Below are 22,983 nucleotides of genomic sequence, written 5' to 3' on the forward strand. Positions count from 1 at the left end.
GTGCAGCTCTGGAGTATAATACAGGATGTAACTCAGGATCAGTACAGGATAAGTAATGTAATGTATGTACACAGTGACTCCACCAGCAGAATAGTGAGTGCAGCTCTGGAGTATAATACAGCATATAACTCAGAATCAGTTCAGGATAAGTAATGTAATGTATGTACACAGTGACTCCACCAGCAGAATAGTGAGTGCAGCTCTGGAGTATAATACAGGATGTAACTCAGGATCAGTACAGGATAAGTAATGTAATGTATGTACACAGTGACTCCACCAGCAGAATAGTGAGTGCAGCTCTGGAGTATAATACAGGATGTAACTCAGAATCAGTTCAGGATAAGTAATACGACCATAAATATCTTTTATTTCGAAGAACGAAATTCCTAAGCACATCCGCGAAATATGGTATTAAAGTAGCTTTATTAGAGCATCGTAAAAAAATCCATAGAGGACACCGGTAAGGCGTGTCACAGTTTACACGTTTCGAACAGAAGTGTTCTTACTCATAGCATATGATAGAATATCTTTTGTCGAACCCAATGTCTATGGCTAACTCTAGTACCTCAAGGGTCTGTCGCTTCAGTTTGAAGACCTACGGCCCAGCCAATGTTGCCATCACTTGTGGTGGATTTGGACTAAATTAGTTTCTGCCATATAGTCAGGAAGGACCGCAATAAGGTAATGGATCTGACCAGCAGCCGAACGCGTTATTGGCGCATCTGCCAGGCAGTTTTTTTACGGTGAAGCAGCCTTGGGATAAAACTGATTTAATTTCCAGTAAATTACCACCTTAAAGAATCTCACGTCTGATCATGTGTCTCTGGGAGATGTGAATATTTGTCACCACAGAGGTAATAAAACGCTCTTGTTGCGAGCAGCGATCTAACAGTTTATTTCGGGTTCCAAAGGATTAAGTCAGAGAAGCTTTCACAGAAACTGTATCTTAGCCGAGTTAAATGTGAATTGTGAGGAAGCGGCCGATAATATTGTGAGCAAATAGTAAATGTATTGTATCTCGGAGAAGAAGGCGCAACATCGCACCCCGCCCCCGCTAGACCTTCCAATACTCCCTAATATAGTTGTATAGTGAAAATTAATACTGTCGTCAATAAGAAGAACCCAACAAAGATGAGACATTATAAAGACAAGTGGCGTCCAAATAAAACAACACGACCAAGACACTGAAAGCATTGAAGGGCTGGGATTGTGCCCGGATTATTATATTTATAGAGTATTGAGTCAAAGCAGAACACGCGTCTCACTGTATGAATCACATCCATTACCCCATAACATGTGATTACTGCAGCAGTACAAATAAAAACTTCTAGTAGTTATATTCTTGTATATAGGGGGCAGTATTATAGTAGTTATATTCTTGTATATAGGGGCAGTATTATAGTCGTTATATTCTTGTATATAGGGGGCAGTATTATAGTAGTTATATTCTTGTATATAGGGGGCAGTATTATAGTAGTTATATTCTTGTATATAGGGGTAGTATTATAGTAGTTATATTCTTGTATATAGGAGCAGTATTATAGTCGTTATATTCTTGTATATAGGGGGCAGTATTATAGTAGTTATATTCTTGTATATAGGAGACAGTATTATAGTAGTTATATTCTTGTATATAGAGGGCAGTATTATAGTAGTTATATACTTGTATATAGGGGCAGTATTATAGTAGTTATATTCTTGTATATAGAGGGCAGTATTATAGTAGTTATATACTTGTATATAGGGGCAGTATTATAGTAGTTATATTCTTGTATATAGGGGGCAGTATTATAGTAGTTATATTCTTGTATATAGGGGGCAGTATTATAGTAGTTATATTCTTGTATATAGGGGCAGTATTATAGTAGTTATATTCTTGTATATAGGAGCAGTATTATAGTCGTTATAATCTTGTATATAGGGGGCAGTATTATAGTAGTTATAGTCTTGTATATAGGGGGCAGTATTATATGAGTTATATTCTTGTATATAGGGGCAGTTTTATAGTAGTTATATTCTTGTATATAGGGGGCATTATTATAGTAGTTATATTCTTGTATATAGGGGCAGTATTATAGTAGTTATATTCTTGTATATAGGAGCAGTATTATAGTCGTTATATTCTTGTATATAGGGGGCAGTATTATAGTAGTTATATTCTTGTATATAGGGGGCAGTATTATAGTAGTTATAGTCTTGTATATAGGGGGCAGTATTATATGAGTTATATTCTTGTATATAGGGGCAGTATTATAGTAGTTATATTCTTGTATATAGGGGGCAGTATTATAGTAGTTATATTCTTGTATATAGGGGCAGTATTATAGTAGTTATATTCTTGTATATAGGAGCAGTATTATAGTAGTTATATTCTTGTATATAGGTAGCAGTCTTATAGTAGTTATATTCTTGTATATAGGGGCAGTATTATAGTAGTTATATTCTTGTATATAGGAGCAGTATTATAGTAGTTATATTCTTGTATATAGGGGCAGTATTATAGTAGTTATATTCTTGTATATAGGAGCAGTATTATAGTAGTTATATTATTGTATATATATAAAGCAGTATTATAGTGATTATATTCTTGTATATATAGGAGCAGTATTATAGTAGTTATATTCTTGTATATAGGGGGCAGTATTATAGTAGTTATATTCTTGTATATAGGAGCAGTATTATAGTGATTATATTCTTGTATATATAGGAGCAGTATTATAGTAGTTATATTCTTGTATATAGGGGCAGTATTATAGTAGTTATATTCTTGTATATAGGACCAGTATTATAGTAGTTATATTCTTGTATATAGGAGGCAGTATTATAGTAGTTATATTCTTGTATATAGGAGAAGTATTATAGTAGTTATATTCTTGTATATAGGGGCAGTATTATAGTAGTTATATTCTTGTATATAGGGGGCAGTATTATAGTAGTTATATTCTTGTATATAGGAGGCAGTATTATAGTAGTTATATTCTTGTACATAGAGGCAGTATTATAGTAGTAATATTCTTGTATATAGGGGGCAGTATTATAGTAGTTATATTCTTGTACATAGAGGCAGTATTATAGTAGTAATATTCTTGTATATAGGGGCAGTATTATATTGTATATAGGGGCAGTATTATAGTAGTTATATTCTTGTATATAGGGGCAGTATTATAGTAGTTATATTCTTGTATATAGGAGCAGTATTATAGTAGTTATATGCTTGTATATAGGGGCAGTATTATAGTAGTTATATTCTTGTATATAGGGGGCAGTATTATAGTAGTTATATTCTTGTATATAGGAGGCAGTATTATAGTAGTTATATTCTTGTATATAGGAGCAGTATTATAGTAGTTATATTCTTGTATATAGGGGGCAGTATTATAGTAGTTATATTCTTGTACATAGAGGCAGTATTATAGTAGTAATATTCTTGTATATAAGGGGCAGTATTATAGTAGTTATATTCTTGTACATAGGGGGCAGTATTATAGTAGTTATATTCTTGTATATAGGGGCAGTATTATAGTAGTTATATTCTTGTATATAGGAGGCAGTATTATAGTAGTGTATTCTTGTATATAGGAGCAGTATTATAGTAGTTATATTCTTGTATATAAGGGGCAGTATTATAGTAGTTATATTCTTATATATAGGGGGCAGTATTATAGTAGTTATATTCTTGTATATAGGGGGCAGTATTATAGTAGTTATATTCTTGTACATAGAGGCAGTATTAGGGCGGGTTCACACATAGCGGAATTTCACTTAAATTCCGCTGCGGACACTCCGCAGCGTTAATCCGCAGCGGAGCCGTTTCTCCATTGACTTTCACTTTAATTTAGCAGTGTTCGTTTACACGATGCGTACAATTCCGCTGCGGAGCATAGGCTGCGGAGCGGAATTTGGTGTCCGCAGCATGCTCTGTCTGTTGCGGAGCAGTGGCGGACTGGTTGCGGACTCATGGCGGAATTTCTCCATTGACTTCAATGGAGAGTCAAAATTCCGCAATGAAGTCCGCAGATCTTATGTGTGCTGCGGAGCGTATTGTTTTTACTACCATGACATTTCTTCATTCTGGCTGGACCTATGTATTTCTAGGTCTACAGCCAGACTGAAGAAGTCAATGGGGCTCCCGTAATGACGGGAGCGTTGCTAGGAGACGTCTGTAAATAGTCACTGTCCAGGGTGCTGAAAGAGTTACGCGATCGGCAGTAACTGTTTCTGCACCCGGGACAGTGACTACCGATCTCAATATACATGTATCTGTAAAAAAAAATATAAGTTCATACTTACCGAGAACTCCCTGCGTCTGTCTCCAGTCCGGCCTCCCAGGATGACGTTTCAGTGTAAGTGACGGCTGCAGCCAATCACAGGCCAAGCACAGGCTGCAGCGGTCACATGGACTGGAGCGTCATCCAGGGAGGTCGGGCCGGATGCCGAAAGAGGGACGCGTCACCAAGACAACGGGCGGTAAGTATGAATTTCTTTGACTTTCACTAGGGAAAGTGCTGTCCCTTCTCTCTATCCTGCACTGAATAGGGAGAAGAGAAGCACTTTTCCTGCAGTCCGCAGCGGCCAGTCCGCATCAATTTTCTGCACATTTTGTGCAGATCCGCTGCAGAATCTGCAACGCAGATTCTGTGCGGCATTGATGCGGACAGTTGCGGAGGAATTCCGCCATGTGTGGTCATGCCCTTATAGTAGTAATATTCTTGTATATAAGGGGCAGTATTATAGTAGTTATATTCTTGTACATAGGGGGCAGTATTATAGTAGTTATATTCTTGTATATAGGGGGCAGTATTATAGTAGTTATATTCTTGTATATAGGGGCAGTATTATAGTAGTTATATTCTTGTATATAGGAGGCAGTATTATAGTAGTGTATTCTTGTATATAGGAGCAGTATTATAGTAGTTATATTCTTGTATATAAGGGGCAGTATTATAGTAGTTATATTCTTATATATAGGGGGCAGTATTATAGTAGTTATATTCTTGTATATAGGAGCAGTATTATAGTAGTTATATTCTTGTATATAGGAGCAGTATTATAGTAGTTATATTCTTATATATAGGGGGCAGTATTATAGTAGTTATATTCTTGTATATAGGAGCAGTATTATAGTAGTTATATTCTTGTATATAGGAGCAGTATTATAGTAGTTATATTCTTGTATATAGGGACAGTATTATAGTAGTTATATTCTTGTACATAGGGGGCAGTATTATAGTAGTTATATTCTTGTATATAAGGGGCAGTATTATAGTAGTTATATTCTTATATATAGGGGGCAGTATTATAGTAGTTATATTCTTGTATATAGGAGCAGTATTATAGTAGTTATATTCTTGTATATAGGAGCAGTATTATAGTAGTTATATTCTTATATATAGGGGCAGTATTATAGTAGTTATATTCTTGTATATAGGGGCAGTATTATAGTAGTTGTATTCTTGTATATAGGGGACAGTATTATAGTAGTAATATTCTTGTATATAGGAGGCAGTATTATAGTAGTGTATTCTTGTATATAGGAGCAGTATTATAGTAGTTATATTCTTGTATATAAGGGGCAGTATTATAGTAGTTATATTCTTATATATAGGGGGCAGTATTATAGTAGTTATATTCTTGTATATAGGGGGCAGTATTATAGTAGTTATATTCTTGTATATAGGGGCAGTATTATAGTAGTTATATTGTTGTATGTAGGGGGCAGTATTATAGTAGTTATATTCTTGTATATAGGAGCAGTAATATAGTAGATATATTCTTGTATATAGGGGGCAGTATTATAGTAGTTATATTCTTGTATATAGGGGGCAGTATTATAGTAGTTATATTCTTGTATATAGGGAGCAGTATTATAGTAGTTATATTCTTGTATATAGGAGCAGTATTATAGTAGTTATATTCTTGTATATAGGGACAGTATTATAGTAGTTATATTCTTGTACATAGGGGGCAGTATTATAGTAGTTATATTCTTGTACTTACGGGGCAGTACCATGTCTTTATAGTGTAACTTTATATTGTATTGGGTATTTTATCGTTTAATAGTGACTAGAATTCCTCTTTGTTTTGATAATTCTCTTCTTTATTCCTAAGCCCCTTCAAGTCGACTTCAAGGCATTGTGCCATATCACTAATCATCTTCTCCTCCGCGTACTTCAGCGATGTATCCAGGGTATAAGACAACCATATTACTTGCTTCACAAAATTCTTTGTAATTTAAATTCAATTGCAGGTGAGATCCTTCTGTACGGTAGCAGCTAAGAGCAGCGGCACAGAGAGAAGAAGCCGCCCATTTGTCTTAGATCAGTTAAATAGCAGTGAACAGTTTTCCCTGGGAAGCCAAGCACATTGTGATAATTAAAACGCCGGTGTTATTCTTTTCGCCTCAGCGTTTTGTCTCATTCCAGTATTTTAGAGATTTTCGGGGGAGTTATAAAACCAGAACTGACGGCTTCTGCCTGGGCTCAGTCTCACACAGCTGGGATTAAATAGCCAAGAAATATGACACATAAAACATTCATAGATCTCGCTTTGCTGCTTTAACACCCTCTAGAATCAGTGAAATGTGCAAAACTCAGGAGAAAAGCCGAGACTATAAAGGAAAACTGCGGCCGAGACAAGACGACCCCTGTGACTGCGGCTTCTTGGAAAGTGGTTTTTAAAGGGGAATATTCCCTTTAAATGAATGCGTCTGGACAACGTCATGCCTGATGAAGTCGCACCCACTAACTGGCGCCTTGACGTTCAGATCAGGGGGCAAGAAGATTTTTGCCGTGTCCTTCCCACAAGGTCGTTTGTAGCTTAGACGGAGCCCATGTGGCTTCTATGGGGTCGCTAGGGAGAAGGGGGTCTAGCCCAGGTCGGCCTCATCTTTTCCCCACAGGCTGCAATGTTTGCAAACACAGATATAGGGAATTAACCCATGGAAGAGGTAGTGGGGCAAAAAAGTACTAGGTCCCCTTACCACAAGATGAGCGGCAAGGGTCTATTTTATTAATTACTGTGGGATCGGCTCCTCTATGGACACCACTGCCCCACCCCTACTCCCCCGCATACCCAGAATCCAAGGCATGGGGAGACTGTGAGGGGTCTGCTATGGTATCCATTTGTTATCCCACTTTTTATGGGTTGGTATAGTATCTGTCACTTGGCCTAAAGAGGACTGCTTGGTTATAGGGTCCCTTTAATGAGGACCTCTTTGCACCTTTTCGACATTAAATAAACGTAGGATCTACAGCTCCTCTAAACATTACTGGGGTCCCCTCTTCTCATTCCTCCATAACGGAGGTCTCGCCCTATCCAGCCGTTTATAAAATGAACAGAGGTGACCCCAGGATTGTCTAGAGAAGTGGTGGTAAGTCCTCTGAAAAAAGCATAAGAAAGACATAAACACCTCAATAAAGCATTTAGAATAAAGTAATGATGGGGGGGGGGGGGCTATTTAATAACGTAAAAAAGTCCGGATATAAAGCTGTAAATACATCTAGACCGCTCCTCAGCGTGGTTTAACTGCAGAAGCAGCGTGGCTCGCCGTGCTGTACTGTTTTCCGTACTTCCGACCCGAGTCGTGGAGCCCCGTTCTGGATACAGGTCCGGGTCCCAGAGGTGAGACCTGCATCTAGCAGACATTTATGACATATCCTCTAGATCTACCATAAATGTCCAAGATAGGAAAACCCCTGTAAGTCTGGTGTGCGGTCGTTGAATAAGTGAGAAAGTGACTAAGGCCACGTTCAGACGGAATTCTCCAGCGGCCGTTTTTTACATTTGTTTCAATACATTTTTAGGCAAGTTAGTTCAGACGTTGCGGAAAACTCCGCTGCGGACCATAGGCTGCGGTGCAGAATTTTCCCTCCCAGCATGCACTGTGTTGCGGAGAAGAAGCGGAATTTCACTGCGGATTTCAGCCTTTGCAATGCAAAAACTGAAATCTGTGGCAAGTCCGCTGTGATATCTGCAACGTCTGAATTACCTGTCCCATATGTAAATGTTGCTGCAGATTCGTTGCGTAATTGCCCCGAATCTGCACCAACATTTGCAGCGGAAAAATTCTGCCACGTCTGAACATGGCCTAAAGGTTCCCGCAAACATAAGATAAAGCTTATCCAAACCAGCCGACTACCCAATTTGTATAGGGACCAACTGAATGTCCTGGTGGGAGTTGTGGCAGGAAAGAAGGATCGGGCATGCTGGATTTCAATATTTTGCTCCCACAAAAGACAAGCCGCCGCGCAGCGTGAATGTACATGAGGGAGTCGGGAGCCGCCGGTTACGGTCCAGGCCATTTTGCATTTTAAACTTTAGTTTTTTTCCTCCGCCTTAAGAGCCATCATTTTTTCATTTTTCCCTCGACACGGCCGCATGAGTTGTAGAGAGCGGGACAAGTTGTATTTTTTTAATGTCTCCATTTAATGTACTGAAAAACTTTTTAAAAGTTTGTAGAGTGGAATTTAAAAAAAACAGCCAGCAATTCCTCCTTTGTATTTGGGCTTTGTTTCTACGATGTTCACTTTATTCTGCGGGTCGATGCTGTTACAGCGATGCCAAATGTACAAAATAAAGGCAATTTATTTGAAAAAAAATGTTTTTAGGTGGCCGGATTCTGAGAGCCAGAACTTTTACTTTTTTTCTGTGGGACGAGCTGTTGTTTATATTGGTACCATTTTGGGGGTAAATACAACTTTATCATCACTTTTTAGGCCGTGTTCACACTGGGCGGATACGCTGCGCAAAAGCACGCAGCGTATCCGCCCTGCAGCCTGTGATTGGCTGTAGCGGTCACATGGGATGAAGCGTCAACCCAAGAGACCGCACTGGGGGGAAGGAACACGGACTCCTTGGTAAGTATAGTGGTTTTTTTTTCAGAGTTGCCGTTTTTGCGGTGGAAACGCTGTGAACCCGCCACAAAAAACGCAACAACTGCTATTTGTTTCATTTATTTGTTGGATTCAATCGGGAAAACCCGCAACAAATAAGCAGCGATTACACAAATACAATTGTCATGCTGCGGGATAAAATTCTGAGGGTTTTTTTACGCTCAGTATTTACGCAGAGTGTGGAGAGGATTTGTTCAATCTCCTCCACTTTGCGGCTACTGAATTCTGCTCCGTTTTTTCCGTCCGCAATTCCGGAAGGAAAAAAACGCAGCAATTACACAACGTGTGGACGAGCCCTTATTCAATGTCTTTTGTGTGGCAAGGTGACCAAAAAACAGTTTTTTATTTTTAGCAGACACGGTGTAGGATAAATAACGCTATATTGTAAGAATCTGGACTATTGGGGACGCGGCGAGACCAATTATGTTCATTTTTCTATATTGGTACACATAAAACGACCCAAAACTTTCATGTCCACCAAAACGGAGCCCTAAGGGGATGTGCACACGACCTATTTTCAGACGTAATGGAGGCGTTTTACGCCTCAAATTACGCCTGAAAAGACGGCTCCAATACGTCAGCAAACGTCTGCCCATTACTTTCAATGGGTCTTACGATGTTCTGTGCAGACGAGGTGCAATTTTAGGCATCGCTGTCAAAAGAAGGCGCGTAAAAAGACGCCCGCGTCAAAAGAAGTGCAGGACGCTTCTTTGGACATTTTTGGAGCCGTTTTTGATAGACTCCAATGAAAACAGTTCCAATTACGTCCGTAATGGACGCCGCGAAAAACGCCTGCAACATGCCATTACGTCTGTAATTCAGGAGCTGTTTTCGCCTGAAAACAGCTCCGTAATTTCAGACGTATTTTGCGTTTGCGTGTGAACATACCCTAAGGGAATGTTCACACGCTAGACTAAAACCGTCTTTAAGCCGTTTTTAAGCCACTCGCGATTATTTTCGCTGCGTTTTTTACGGCCGTTTTTGGAACTGTTTTCAATAAAGTCAATGAAAAACGGTTCCAAAAACGTCCCAAGAAGTGTCCTGCACTTTTTTTTCGCGGCCGTTTTTTTTACAAACGGTCACGTGAAAAACGGTCCGTCGGAACAGAATGCCGTTTTTCCCATTACAATCAATGGGCAGATATTTGGAGGCGTTCTGCTTCCGATTTTCCAGCCATTTTTCGGGCGTTTACTGCCTGAAAACAGGCCGTGTGAACATACCCTTAGGCTATGTTCACACAGAGTTTTTTTGCAGGCGGAATTTCTGCCTCAAAATTCAGTTTGGAAGATTGAGGCAGATATTCCTCTCCCTGCACGCCGTTGTTCGCCCGCAGCTCAATGGCTGCGGGCATAAAACTCTGCCAGATACGCTTTCTCTGCCTCCCATTGAAGTCAATGGGAGGTCAGAGGCGTAAACGCCCGAAGAAAGAGCATGTCCCTTCTTTCTCCCTCAAGGCGGTTTTACCGTAAGGCCTCATTCACACGGCAGGGTTTCCCGGCCGGGTGCCGGCCGTTCATAAATCGGCCGGCACCCGGCTGCATTAGGAATAATAGACTCCTAATGGGGCTATTCACACGGCCGATTTTTTGACGGCCGGGAAAACCGCCCGTCAAAAAATAGGACATGCTCTATTTTCGCCCGGGTACCCGGCCGCCCGGCTCCCATAGAAGTCTATGGGGCCGGGTAATACCCGGCCATCACCGGGATGTGTCCCGAGTGACGGCCGGGTTTTCCGGCTCTTGCGCTCTATCTCCTCCTCCTCACAGCGCAGAGTGCATGTGAGGAGGAGGAGTTGATGCCATTCTGACGAATGGCATCGCTGTACACTGTGTGGCAGGGCCGGGGTGTACAGCAGGTGGAGGGAGCGCTGCGCTGGCTCCCTTCTCCTGCTTGTTAAAAGCGCCCTGGCCCGGCGACACCTTTGATGGCGCCGCTAGCAGCTGCAGCAGCTGCTGCGGCTGCTACTACTGTAGCGACGCCACTATAGCAGAGCGGGGAGGTATCTCCCCGCTCTGCTATGTGCTAGCCGCACTTAGCTCCTTGAAGGAGCGGAATCCCCGTGTGTTCGGGGATTCCGCTCCTGGACAGAGCGCTTGATGTCTCTGTCCATATCTGGGCAGTGACATCAGGGGAAACTCCAGAAGCGGAATCCCCGAACACATGGGGATTCCCCTTCAGGAGTTGCCGATGATGTCACTGTCCGGATCTGCCCGGCCCGGCACGGATGCATAACTTTATGCAAACCGGCCGGGCAGAATGGCCGATTTTACCGGCCGGCACTCGGGCTCGGACGCGACCCGGTCGTGTGAATCCCGCCTAAATGCCCGAAAACCGTCCGGAAAAAAAAACGGCCGAAAAAAAAAATCGGAAGCAGAACGCCTCCAAACATCTGCCCATTGATTTCAATGAAAAACACCGTTCTGTTCCGATGGGCCGTTTTTTTACGCAGCCGTTTTGAAAAACAACCGCGTAAAAAAACACTTCTTGGGACGTTTTTGGAGCTGTTTTTCATAGACTTTATTGAAAAAAGCTCAAAAAATGGCCGTAAAAAACGCTGCGAAGTGGCTTAATAAATGTCTGAAAATCAGGAGCTGTTTTCCCTTGAAAACAGCTCCGTATTTTCAGACGTTTTTGAGTTTGTGTGTGAACATAGCCTAACGCAAAATACGTCTGAAATTACGGAGCTGTTTTCAGGCGAAAACCGCTCCTGAATTTCAGTCGTTTTTGCAAGTACTCGCGTTTTTCGCAGCGTCTTTTACGGACGTAATTGGAGCTGTTTTTCAATGGATTCAATGAAAAACGGCTCCAAAAAACGCCCCAGGAAATGTCCTGCGCTTCTTTTGACGAGCCGTCATTTTACGCGCCGTCTTTTGACAGCGACGCGTAAAATTACACCTCGTCTGCACAGAACATCGTAAGACCCATTGCAAGTAATGGGCAGACGTTTGCCGACGTAATGGAGCCGTCTTTTCAGGCGTAAGTCGAGGCGTAAAACGCCTCCATTATGTCTGAAAATAGGGCGTGTGCACATCCCCTTATAGGTCTCAGAATACGGCAACACAGAAAACTTTTTTTCGCTTTGTAAAAGTAGCAAAACATAAAAAACTTTATTAAATTGGAATCGCCGTAACAATAATGACCCGAAGATTAAAGTTGACATAATTTTAAACCCGAAGAACAAGGGAGGAATTACTGCTTTTTTTTCCCATTCCACCCCAGAAATAATTTTTGGGAGAATGAATGTTCATGTACTAGAAACGTTTTGGCGTCCGGTCCATGTTTAGATCTGAGCGCCGGTGACAGCCCATCCCCCCGCTCTCCAGACAATGTCCATTGAGGACTCTGCCCCCCTCCCATCTAATCCATGTCATTTACCGTCCTCTCCGTGACAGATGGCGCCTCACCTGCCGTCAGGTCAATAACGCTGCGTAGAAGTCATCGGCCTCTGGTCTCATTGACGGGACGTCGGGCTCATAATCAGCTCATGTCAGGCGGATTAATCCCTGTAATTACACATCATCCTCCGCGCTGAGATCTGCCGCTGCCCGTTAATAACACCAGACAAGATACAGTCACATGAAAAGGCGCGAGGTCATTTACTGTCAGACGCGCGGCGGATCTTTATAAAAACGAAAGTTATTTTTACGTCCTTGAATCGTCCTGTTCTGTCAAGTTCTCCAAATATCTATTCAGCTTTTCCTAGGGTGACGACCAACATGGCCGCCATTACAGGACCAACGGGTTGCGAACCAATTTTTCTGTCAAATTTGTCTGATTGTTCAGCGATACCGGTGTAAGGGATGTATCGCTATGAGGCTGAACGCACATGTTGGGTATTACGTACGGATTGGCCGCGCTTATTTTCCTATGGCAAATCCGCAGCGTAAAACAGCACCAGCAAAGTAAACGAGATGTTAAGAAATCTCATCTACGCGTTGCGTATTTTTCTGGACGTAAATTGACCTGCGGTGCGTATTTTAGAATCTGAAGCAGATCAATTTACCTTGCGTTTCCGCTTGCGAATTGTAACTGACTCGTTTTAAAAAGAAAAACGCACCAAAACCCGCAAAATAAAACCGCTCTTATTTTGGCATCAAAATGTAAAAACACGTAAAAAAAACATTAAAAAAAAGCACTATTAGGTGTGATTTTCACCTGTGGTTTTGGTGCAGATTTGCTGCAGCGTGTGAACATACCCTAAGGCTCCATGCACATCGTATAATTTGATGTGGAAAATCTGCAGATAAAATCTGCACTTAATCGGGTCCGTTCAGACAGAGGTTTTTGGCGCTCATTTTGCCACGCAAACCGCGTCAGAACTGGCACCAAAATTTCTCCCCATTGATTCAATGGGAAGCCGAGGCGTTCATGGGAAAAAAAAGTGGCATGTCATTTCTTGCCGCAGTTTCCGCCTCTGACCTCCCATTGAATCAGTCAGACAGGAAAAGCCCGCGACGCTAGTTTCTGAGCGTTTTTTGCCCGCGGTCCTTTCATTGGCCGCGGAAAAATACGTGTAGGCAGTTCAAAATCCACCTCAAAATTCCTGAAGGCATTCTAAAGGCAGATTTTTTTCTGCCTGCCAAAAAACTTCTATGTTATTGGGTTTTTAGGTGCGGCTTTTACATTTTGATGCAGAAACCGGTGCGGATTTTATGCTGCATATTTAGTCGGAGGTCACAGACTTAGGCCGGGTTTTGCGTGTGCAAAAGGCACTTAGCAGCTCCGTGTGTCAGCCCCGTATGATGCGCGCCTGCGTCATTTCCGCGCAGCCGCCATCATGATGACACTCCGTTTGGATGTTTGTAGCACGTGGTGCTTTTCTGTTTTCATTCATCCTTTTCACAGCTGTTGCGCGATTCACGTGCGTCCCACGGAAGTGCTTCCGTGTAACATGCGTTGTTTTCACGCACTCATTGACTTCAATGGGCGCGTGATGCGCGAACAGCGCACAAATATAGAACAGGTCGTGAGTTTTTCGCAGCGGTCTCACGCTGCGTAAAAATCACGCACCTGTCTGCACGGCCCCATAGACTAACATAGGTCCGTGCGAGGCGCGTGAAAATCACGCGCATCGCACGGACGTATAACACGCTCGTGTAAACGAGCCCTAAGGCTATGTTCACACGGCTTATTTTCTGCTTTTTCTCGGCCCGTAAACCCCCCGAAAATCGGTTGAAAATACTGGGTCTGAACGCCTCCAAACATCTACCCATTGATTTCAATGGGAAAAACGGCATTTCGTTCTCACGGGGCGTTTTTTACATGTCCGTTTTTAAAAAAGCGTGGAAAAAATAAATAAAAAAGAAGTGCATGTCACTTCTTGAGCCATTTTTGGAGACGTTTTTTATTGGGTCAATAGGGAAACCGCTCCAAAAACGGGCGTAAAAAACGCCTGATGCATAAACAACGGCTGAAAATCAGAGGCGATTTTCCCTTAAACAGCTCCGTATTTTCAGTCATTTTTCGTTTAGCGTGTGAACATCGCCTTTGAGTTACGTAGTGGAAGAACCAGGGTCCCCTAGCAGCACAGAGTATTTTAGTAGCGGAGTGTTCTGATGATGTGGGAGGTTTCTGACTGAGTTACCTATGGAAAGGAGAAGAGTCTCCAGCAGCGCAGAGTGTTTCAGGCGGTGACTGTGCTGATCTCTTTTCATCTGGGATAACACGTGATCACCTCTTCCCTTTCTGGGGGTCAGCTAAAAATCCAAACTGTTGAACTTGTCTTTAGATTATACAGAAAGGTCACAAAATAGTTCAAATCTGATTCCATTCCAGCGATTGTCGTCTTTTATTTCGCACGGGTGACGGGACGCGGGGAGAGGTCGCTGTGTCGGCGGACGGTCTGTGGGCGTCTCGCAGCTCGTACTGTGATTGCTTGGCCTCTCTTCTCACTCCTCATCTGGACACTTTCTGGATGAGTCGCTGATCTGGAGATAAGCGGCAAATTTTATGGTTGCAAATGAAAAATTACCTGGAGTCAGTCAGTGGAATAAGTGCAGGCGCCGAGCCCACGGTTTGCCTGTCAAACTGACTGTTTTCTGGTTCACCGTCTGGAGATGAGAAATATGACAATCCAATTATATCTGTGCGCAAAGTATCACAGCACAATGGTGGCCAATCCTGGGGGGGTCCTAATAGGAAGCCCCTCACTTCTGGAGTGTTGCATAGTATAGTGGAGCTATTCTTAGGTTGACTTGCACTAAATGATTTGCTTTAATTATCTGCCATTGATTTTGTGTTACACCATGTCTTATTCTCCACTCACATCCAAAGCTGCATCCACAATTCCGCTGTTACCAGAGTGCAGTGTTTAAGGAATGAGGGTCACTAAGAGGGAGGAGCCTGGAAAGCGGCGTTAAAGAATTACTGTAAATTGCCATTAATAATATATTTATGTCATTAATCTTTAGGAACGATCGAGTAGAATCAGATTGAAACATTTGATATTGTTTATATTGTTACAATTAATCGGTTTGTTTATAGGACAGTTGATTGTTGTGATACAATTTGAGTACATCTATTGGCTTGAAGGGTGTGTGCACTTTTGCAACAATTTTTTTTGCCTCAATTCATCTAAAATACTGTACAATGGAATGGCTTGTATAATACTGATGTTTGGATGTTCTTTCTGATCTATAAAAATTAATAAAATGTGGGAAATCTAAAAGAAAATATGAAATAAGCAACTTTGCAGATATTTTCAATTAGAAATCTACCGTTTTGTGTATACAGCTCCTATGCAGATCTATGTGTCTCTGTGGTTACAGACTACGGACGTGCCCTGTGTAGTCTGATCCAGCAGTCACGTGTTAGTGACTTTCCTACAGGATGTAGGTTATCAAGAGGAGAGGGGAGAGGGAGCGGAGTAACACCACTGCAGGATCAGAGTTCACAGAGTGTTTGTAGTCCGTAACCAAGGAGATACATAGGTTTGCATGGGACCTGTAGACACAAAAAGATGAGATTTTTTTAAATCAAGACTGCAAATTTTTATTTTAGATGCATTGGAGCAATAAAAAAAAAGTTAGTTGCAAAAGTCTCCACACCCTTTAACCTTTTCGATCACAGTTGTTACATCTATAGCCTGCAGACACGTTTTGCGTCATTTTCAAAGTTGCGTAGGAATTTTCTATATATGATCTGCACAAAAGGCTAAAACCGTCCTCGCCTGTCCCCTCCCCCACTCTGTATCCTGCATGTCCTCCCGGTGGTGCTGATGCAGCGACTCACAAGCTGCGTCTTTCTGCACCAATCCCTGCGACCGGGGGGATGTTAGGACCAATCCTGCTGACAATGGTGAAGAGGTGCCCCCCAAAGTAACTCCTGAGGTCTCCGAAGGTTCTGCATCCGCCCACTGAGAGATGAAGAATGCATGAGAAATTGTCTGCACCCCGACTGCCATCATTGTGGGGGCACTTCTCATAACTGATATTACTGGTATATATACTGGCACATGCTGTTGGTATATATACTGGTATTAGGCCTCATTCACATCGCCTTTGTGCTGACCGCCGGGCGTATACGTTTTTAAACACTACAAAAGTACTGAAGCGTACAGCGCGGCGTATACACAGACTATAATGGGCCAAACGTAGAACAAAATTGCGTCCGTTTGGTCTGCGTTTGTCATGGTTTACGTTGGGATTCCGTTTTTTGAAAGTACTGAAAATATCTATCTATCTATCTATCTATCTATCTATCTATCTATCTAATATCTATCTATCTATCTATCTATCTATCTATCTATCTATCTATCTATCTATCTATCTAATATCTATCTATCTATCTATCTATCTCATATCTATCTATCTATCTATCTATCTATCTATCTATCTATCTATCTATCTATCTATCTATCTATCTATCTATCTATCTCATATCTATCTATCTATCTATCTATCTATCTATCTATCTATCTATCTATCTATCATCTATCTATCTATCTATCTATCTATCTATCTATCTATCTATCTATCTATCTATCTATCTATCTATCTCATATCTATCTATCTCATATCTATCTATCTCATATCTATCTATCTATCTATCTATCTATCTATCTATCTATCTATCTATCTATCTATCTATCTATCTATCTCATATCTATCTATCTCATATCTATCTATCTCATATCTATCTATCTCATATCTATCTATCTCATATCTATCTATCTATCTATCTATCTATCTATCTATCTATCTATCTATCTATCTATCTATCTATCTATCTATCTCATATCTATCTATCTCATATCTATCTATCTATCTATCTATCTATCTATCTATCTATCTATCTATCTATCTCAATTCAATTCAATTCAATTCAAAGAAGCTTTATTGGCAGGACCAAATACATATTAGCATTGCCAAAGCAAGTAAGAAGTAAGGGAATGGGGGATAGGGACTGAGGGCTTGGGGATAGGGACACATCTAGGGTCGGGGTTATACAAGTCCATGGCATATCATGTCTCTCTCAGTTTATGGCATGCAGTGACATATTGTGCCGCTGTGCCCACTGTGGTTTCCTCTTCACCCAGCAGGATGTAGAGTTTCTCTTGCTCTTCCATGGAGCTGAAGTCCGGTAAGAGATCAGAGAGTTTCCTGAAGTGAGTGTCCCTGAGTATTTGGAGCAGTGTAGCAGGAAGTGGGCCTCATCCTCCACGGCCTCCTGGTCGCACTGTTGGCACAGTCGGCTCTCCCTGGGCTTGTAGGTCTGTCTGTGGCGCCCGGATTCGATGAGCAGGTTGTGGGCGCTCAGTCTGTAGCGGCTCAGGATCTGTCTGTCTCTGGGGTTTGGCAGTTTCTCCAGATATGGCGCCAGTTTATATTCCCGCTGTAGACTCCGGTATATTGTCAGTTTCTGGGATGTCTTTATGTCGTTCCTCCAGTCACTGATATATTCCTCTTGGCCTTTGTCTATTGTCTTCTTGATTTCGGCTTTTGTGAGGCCGCGCTGGGTGACATTTTCTTCAGGCCGGGTCAGGGTGAGATGTTCTGGGGGGCCTGGTTTACCTGGGACCCCTTGGTGTAACAGGGCTTTATGGTGATAGGAACTTTGCCTGCTGCTGTGTAGATGGGCCCAGAATGATAGCGCCCTCTTCTGGATTGTGAGGTGTAGTGGGAATCTGCCCAGTTCTGCCCGACAGGCACTATTTGAGGTGCTCCGATGGACTTGGAGAAGGTGTTTGCAGAATTCTAGGTGGAAGATTTCTGTTGGGCTGGAATCCCACCTTGACCAGTCTGGGTATGTGTCCGGACCCCAGACTTCACTGGCATACAGGAGGATTGGGGAGATGATGGAGTCAAAGATTTTCAGCCAGACCGTCACTGGTGGTTTGAGATGATAGAGTTTTCGTCTGATGGCATAGAAGGTTTTGCACGCCTATCTATCTATCTATCTATCTATCTATCTATCTATCTATCTATCTATCTATCTATCTATCTATCTATCTATCTATCTATCTATCTATCTATCTATCATCTCTCATACCTATGACTATAAAGCCAAAGACAGATTATACAGGGAGACTATAGACTCACAGCAGATGATACCTGCGGAGCTGCATGACCCTGGCATTTCTGCTGTTTGGTGGGCTCCGTCTGGCACTATTATTTAGGAGCTGTATCATTTTGGCACTAGTGCTAGTATTGTGTAGTATTTAGGTTCTCTGTAGCCCTGTCATTAGGATACTGTATGGTAGTAATATTTAGGCTCTGTATGATCGCCCCTTATAGCACTGTTATTTAGGTACTATTATTAGGATATTACATGGGAGGTCTATGTGGACCCCGTGTTGCACTGTTATTAGGATAATACATGTAATATTTGCGCTCTATATGGCAGTGGTAATTAGGCACTATATGTGACAGCTATGTGGGCACTTTGTGGCAATGTTTCTTGGGCACAATTCTTTGGGCACTGCATGGCAGTATTATATATGCACTATAGAGATCTCTTATTAGGACACGGTAGGGTGGTATTAGTTTGGCGCTGTGCTGTACTGTCAGAATAATATCTGTAATATTTGGGCTCTATATGGCAGTAATAATTGAGCACTATATATGACCATTATTTAGGCACTGTTACTTTGAACTGCATCATGGCAGTATTATTTGTGTACTACGTAATACTATTATACACAGTGTAAATATTTGGGTTCCGTACTGTACAGTGGTATTATTTTGGCACTATATCCCGGTTTTCCTGGCGCTGCATGGCACTCTTATTTGGGCACTATATGTCAGTTTTCATGGCACTGTTATTTGGAGACTGCATGCCAGTATTATTTGGGTACTATATAGTACTATTATACACAGTATAAATATTTGGGTTCCGTACTGTACAGTGGTATTATTTGGGCACTATATCCCGGTTTTCCTGGCGCTGCATGGCACTCTTATTTGGGCACTATATGTCAGTTTTCATGGCACTGTTAGGGTATGTTCACACGAGGGCGTCCGTTACGGCTGAAATTACGGGGATGTTTCAGCCTGAAAACATCCCCGTAATTTCAGCCGTACCGGCATGTGCAGGCGCTTGAACGCCGCGTCCATTACGGCCGTAATTAGCGCTGCTATTCATTGGAGTCAATGAATAACGGCTCCAATTACGGCCAAAGAAGTGACAGGTCACTTCTTCTACGCGGGCGTCTATTTACGCGCCGTCATTTGACAGCGGCGCGTAAATATACGCCTCGTGTGAACAGACAAACGTCTGCCCATTGCTTTCAATGGGCAGATGTTTGTCAGCGCTATTGAGGCGCTATTTTCAGACGTAATTCGGGGCAAAAACGCCCGAATTACGTCCGTAAATAGGCCGTGTGCACATACCCTTATTTGGAGACTTCATGGTCGTTTTTTCTTCTCCCTCCTTCCAATAAGTGTTTTGTTCCTGATCCTCCACAGACCCTCATCCAGCCGCAGGCAAAATCCCTGATTATTGTCATCAGAGAGCGCCGTGTGTGAAGTGATAGACGCCTCCGGCCAGACGACAGGGGCGATCACGTAGCCGTACAAACCGCTGGATGTGCGCGCACGTAACTAACGTCAAGGTTATTTGAACATAAACCATTTATTCTGCATAAAATCTACCGGCCGATTGACGCGCAGCGATCGCTCATCCAATGTGAACGATACCGAGCGATCAATCACAAGAAATAAACATTGGTATTCGTACATAAAAATGTTAGAAAGAGTCACAAGTCACTTTATCTCTTTGCCTAGAGGATTGTCCAGATACAATTGTAACAAACCCTCAGCGGTAAGTCGTATTAGGTCAAGACAGGTTTTCAACCTCCGGATATAAACAAGAATATTTCAATTCACTGACTGCAAGCAGACATCTTGAAGATGTTGAGGAAATAAAACACAAAGGGCCCCATGCACAAGACCGTAGTTTTTATCTGTAATTACGGATAGTCTGTGGACCCGTTCATTTCTAAAGACCATGGACACCTTTCCGTATATTTTCGGATGTGTTTCCAGGCCGTAGAAATGACACGCAAAATATAGAACATATTCCATTCCTGTCCGCCATTGCGGCACGGACTCACCCATAGAAGTCTATGGACGCGTGCAAAATTGCAGACGGCTTCAATGTGTATCTGTAGCCGCCCATAATTGCGGTATCGCTGTTATGCGACAGCAGGATATTCCCAAAGAAAATGGCGCCTGAACGATCATGTGACCTTTTTCAAAGGGTTGGGACATGTTGGTGACATCATTTGTAGCCTCCCTTTTTTTTTTTGCGGATTTGTAAATGTGGATGTACTACGGACCGTATTTGTAGGTAGCGTGACAGATATGCGGATGACTGCGGATCCGTATTTGCGGACAGTAAAAAAACACTACGGTCGTGTGCATGAAGATTTAGACCACATACACTTAGACCAGACGGTGGCGCGCGCGATGATAAATGTGGCGCAGCTTCCTAGACGCTTTCCTCTTCCTTCCACCAACTCTTGGTTGGCTTCGTTTTCGTCTGGCGCATTATTAGCCACGCCCTCTTTCTCCACACCCCTTTTCTAGACACTTTTTTTAAAGTTTCTAGTTCCTCACCAGGCGATACATTTTAGAGTAATTTAAGAATGGATGTTTGCGCCTCACAAACAAATTAAATTACTCCAAAATTAATTGCGCCAAAATTTAGTGCATTTTTCACACATTCCAGACGCAGACACCGCAGTAAATCTGCCCCGCAGTCTATTAGAAAATTGCAGAAATAGTGATTAAAGGGGTAGTCCCGTCATGACCAGCCCGGTCCTTACACCCTATTAGGGCATATGGACGTCATAGTGGGGGCTCCTCCACAAGGGACCCCCCTCTATGTGCCAGAACGGAAAGCCGCTCTGGCGGACCCGGCGCTTCATTTGAATGGTTGGCATGGGAAAATGTGTTTGGCCGCAGCTTCTCCCGGTGATCGCTGGGACCTTTTTGATAAAGCTTCATTTACATAAAACCGTAAAACCCCTATAAGTGAAGGACAAACCCTGCAGCTAAAACGATTATTCAGACGAGCGTAGAATGCGTCCGTGTGACGGTCGTTAGAACAACGGCTGTCACACGGACGCACGGATTTCAATGGGGCCGTTCACCGGACCGTGTGAAGAATCCGTTGAAAAATAGAACCTGTCCTATTGTCTTGCGGTTTAAAGGATCCCTCCATAGAATCGAGTCTCGGACGTGAAAAACGGACTTCTCCACGTTTTAGTTCCCCTCGTTGTCTGAATAAGACTTAATCTCTAATTACTGGATGGCGTCTTCTCCGTGTACAGACACCATCTGCCGCCGCCGGTTACTGAACCATTTGCTCTGCTGACATAGGAATCACATGTAAACTTTTCCCTAACCTCAGGGGGCCGCAGTTCTCTGCTCGGGCTCTGTCTCCTTTAAGAGCCCAATCTGTGACCGCTCATCTATTCTTTCTTAAAGGGACAGTACAGCTACAGTCCATCTTCTCTTCATTTGCTGTGCAGTTGAATGCAATCTATTGTTCTCTGTTATCAGCCATTTCAGGATAGAGAGATATATTCTTTACAGTATCATCGGTTCAGCAAATAATACATTGTTGCCTTAGTTTGTTAAAGTGTACCCTCCCTAGGCAGCTGTATTTTAGCTGCAGAATTGCCCCCGTACATTGTCCCACTCTTTATAGGTGTATTTCTGTTTGTATCCTGCAGGGGGAGCTGCTGAGTCCGTGTCGCTGTGATGGCTCAGTACGTTGTTCGCACCAGCCCTGTCTGATTAGGTGGATAAGTGAACGAGGGTCCTGGAGCTGTGAGCTGTGTTATTACAAGTATCACGTCATCGCCATAAATACAAAGAATCCTCTTCAGGTAAAGGTAAGTGATCCTGCCGCGGGACTGGCGGTTCTACCATGATTGGTGTTTTGAGTTTTTCACATTATTTTATTTAAAGGGGCTGTTCAGGATTAAAAACATGGCTGTATTCTTCCAAAAACAGCGCCACACCTTTCCATTGGTTTTGTCTGGTATTGCAGCTCAGCCCCTTGGATTTCTAATCTTGCACAACCCCTCTAAATATTATTTTTATTAATCTTAATTTCATTACAGATAGTGAAACACAAATCAGGCGATTAGTTCACTCACCTCTTTTTATTATATTATGTTACGTTGTATTTATTTTACATCATGATAAATTATAACATCAAATATATTCACATAATACCCCTTCTATTATACCATATATTATTTTCTATTTTATATCACATTATATGATTCTATATTATATTGTACCTATTTATGTTTTATTTCTTATTGTACTTTATATCATGCCTTATGTTTTTTTATTATATTATTCCTTTTTATATTATACCACATTATGTTATATTTTTATAATATTTTATATTGCATTGCATCATTCTACTATATTATATATTATACTGTATTGTATTATTATAGTATAACATTTAACATCCGCATCTTTGCATTTCTAGCACTGAAAGTCTTCGAGGTCTAAGGCCAAGTTCACACAGGACGTTTATGCTACATTTTATTTTATTGCTTATTGGTATGTTAGTTAGTAATTATAACATCATATTGTTTTTAGGACCAAAATTCTGTGCATATAAGTAT

General features: G+C 41.9%; 1 protein-coding gene across 1 annotated transcript in view; it reads left to right on the forward strand.

Annotated features, from left to right (window-relative positions):
• Positions 1 to 22,983, forward strand: part of MARCHF4 (membrane associated ring-CH-type finger 4) — a 101,502-nt gene that overhangs the window by 25,688 nt on the left and 52,831 nt on the right. The window contains exon 3 of the mRNA XM_075829092.1: positions 22,069 to 22,230. Coding sequence (XP_075685207.1) covers positions 22,069 to 22,230 — 162 coding nt within the window. The remainder of the gene's footprint in view (positions 1 to 22,068; positions 22,231 to 22,983) is intronic.

The sequence above is a fragment of the Rhinoderma darwinii genome, chromosome 6 (assembly GCF_050947455.1).
Source record: "Rhinoderma darwinii isolate aRhiDar2 chromosome 6, aRhiDar2.hap1, whole genome shotgun sequence".
Classification (NCBI taxonomy): domain Eukaryota; kingdom Metazoa; phylum Chordata; class Amphibia; order Anura; family Rhinodermatidae; genus Rhinoderma; species Rhinoderma darwinii.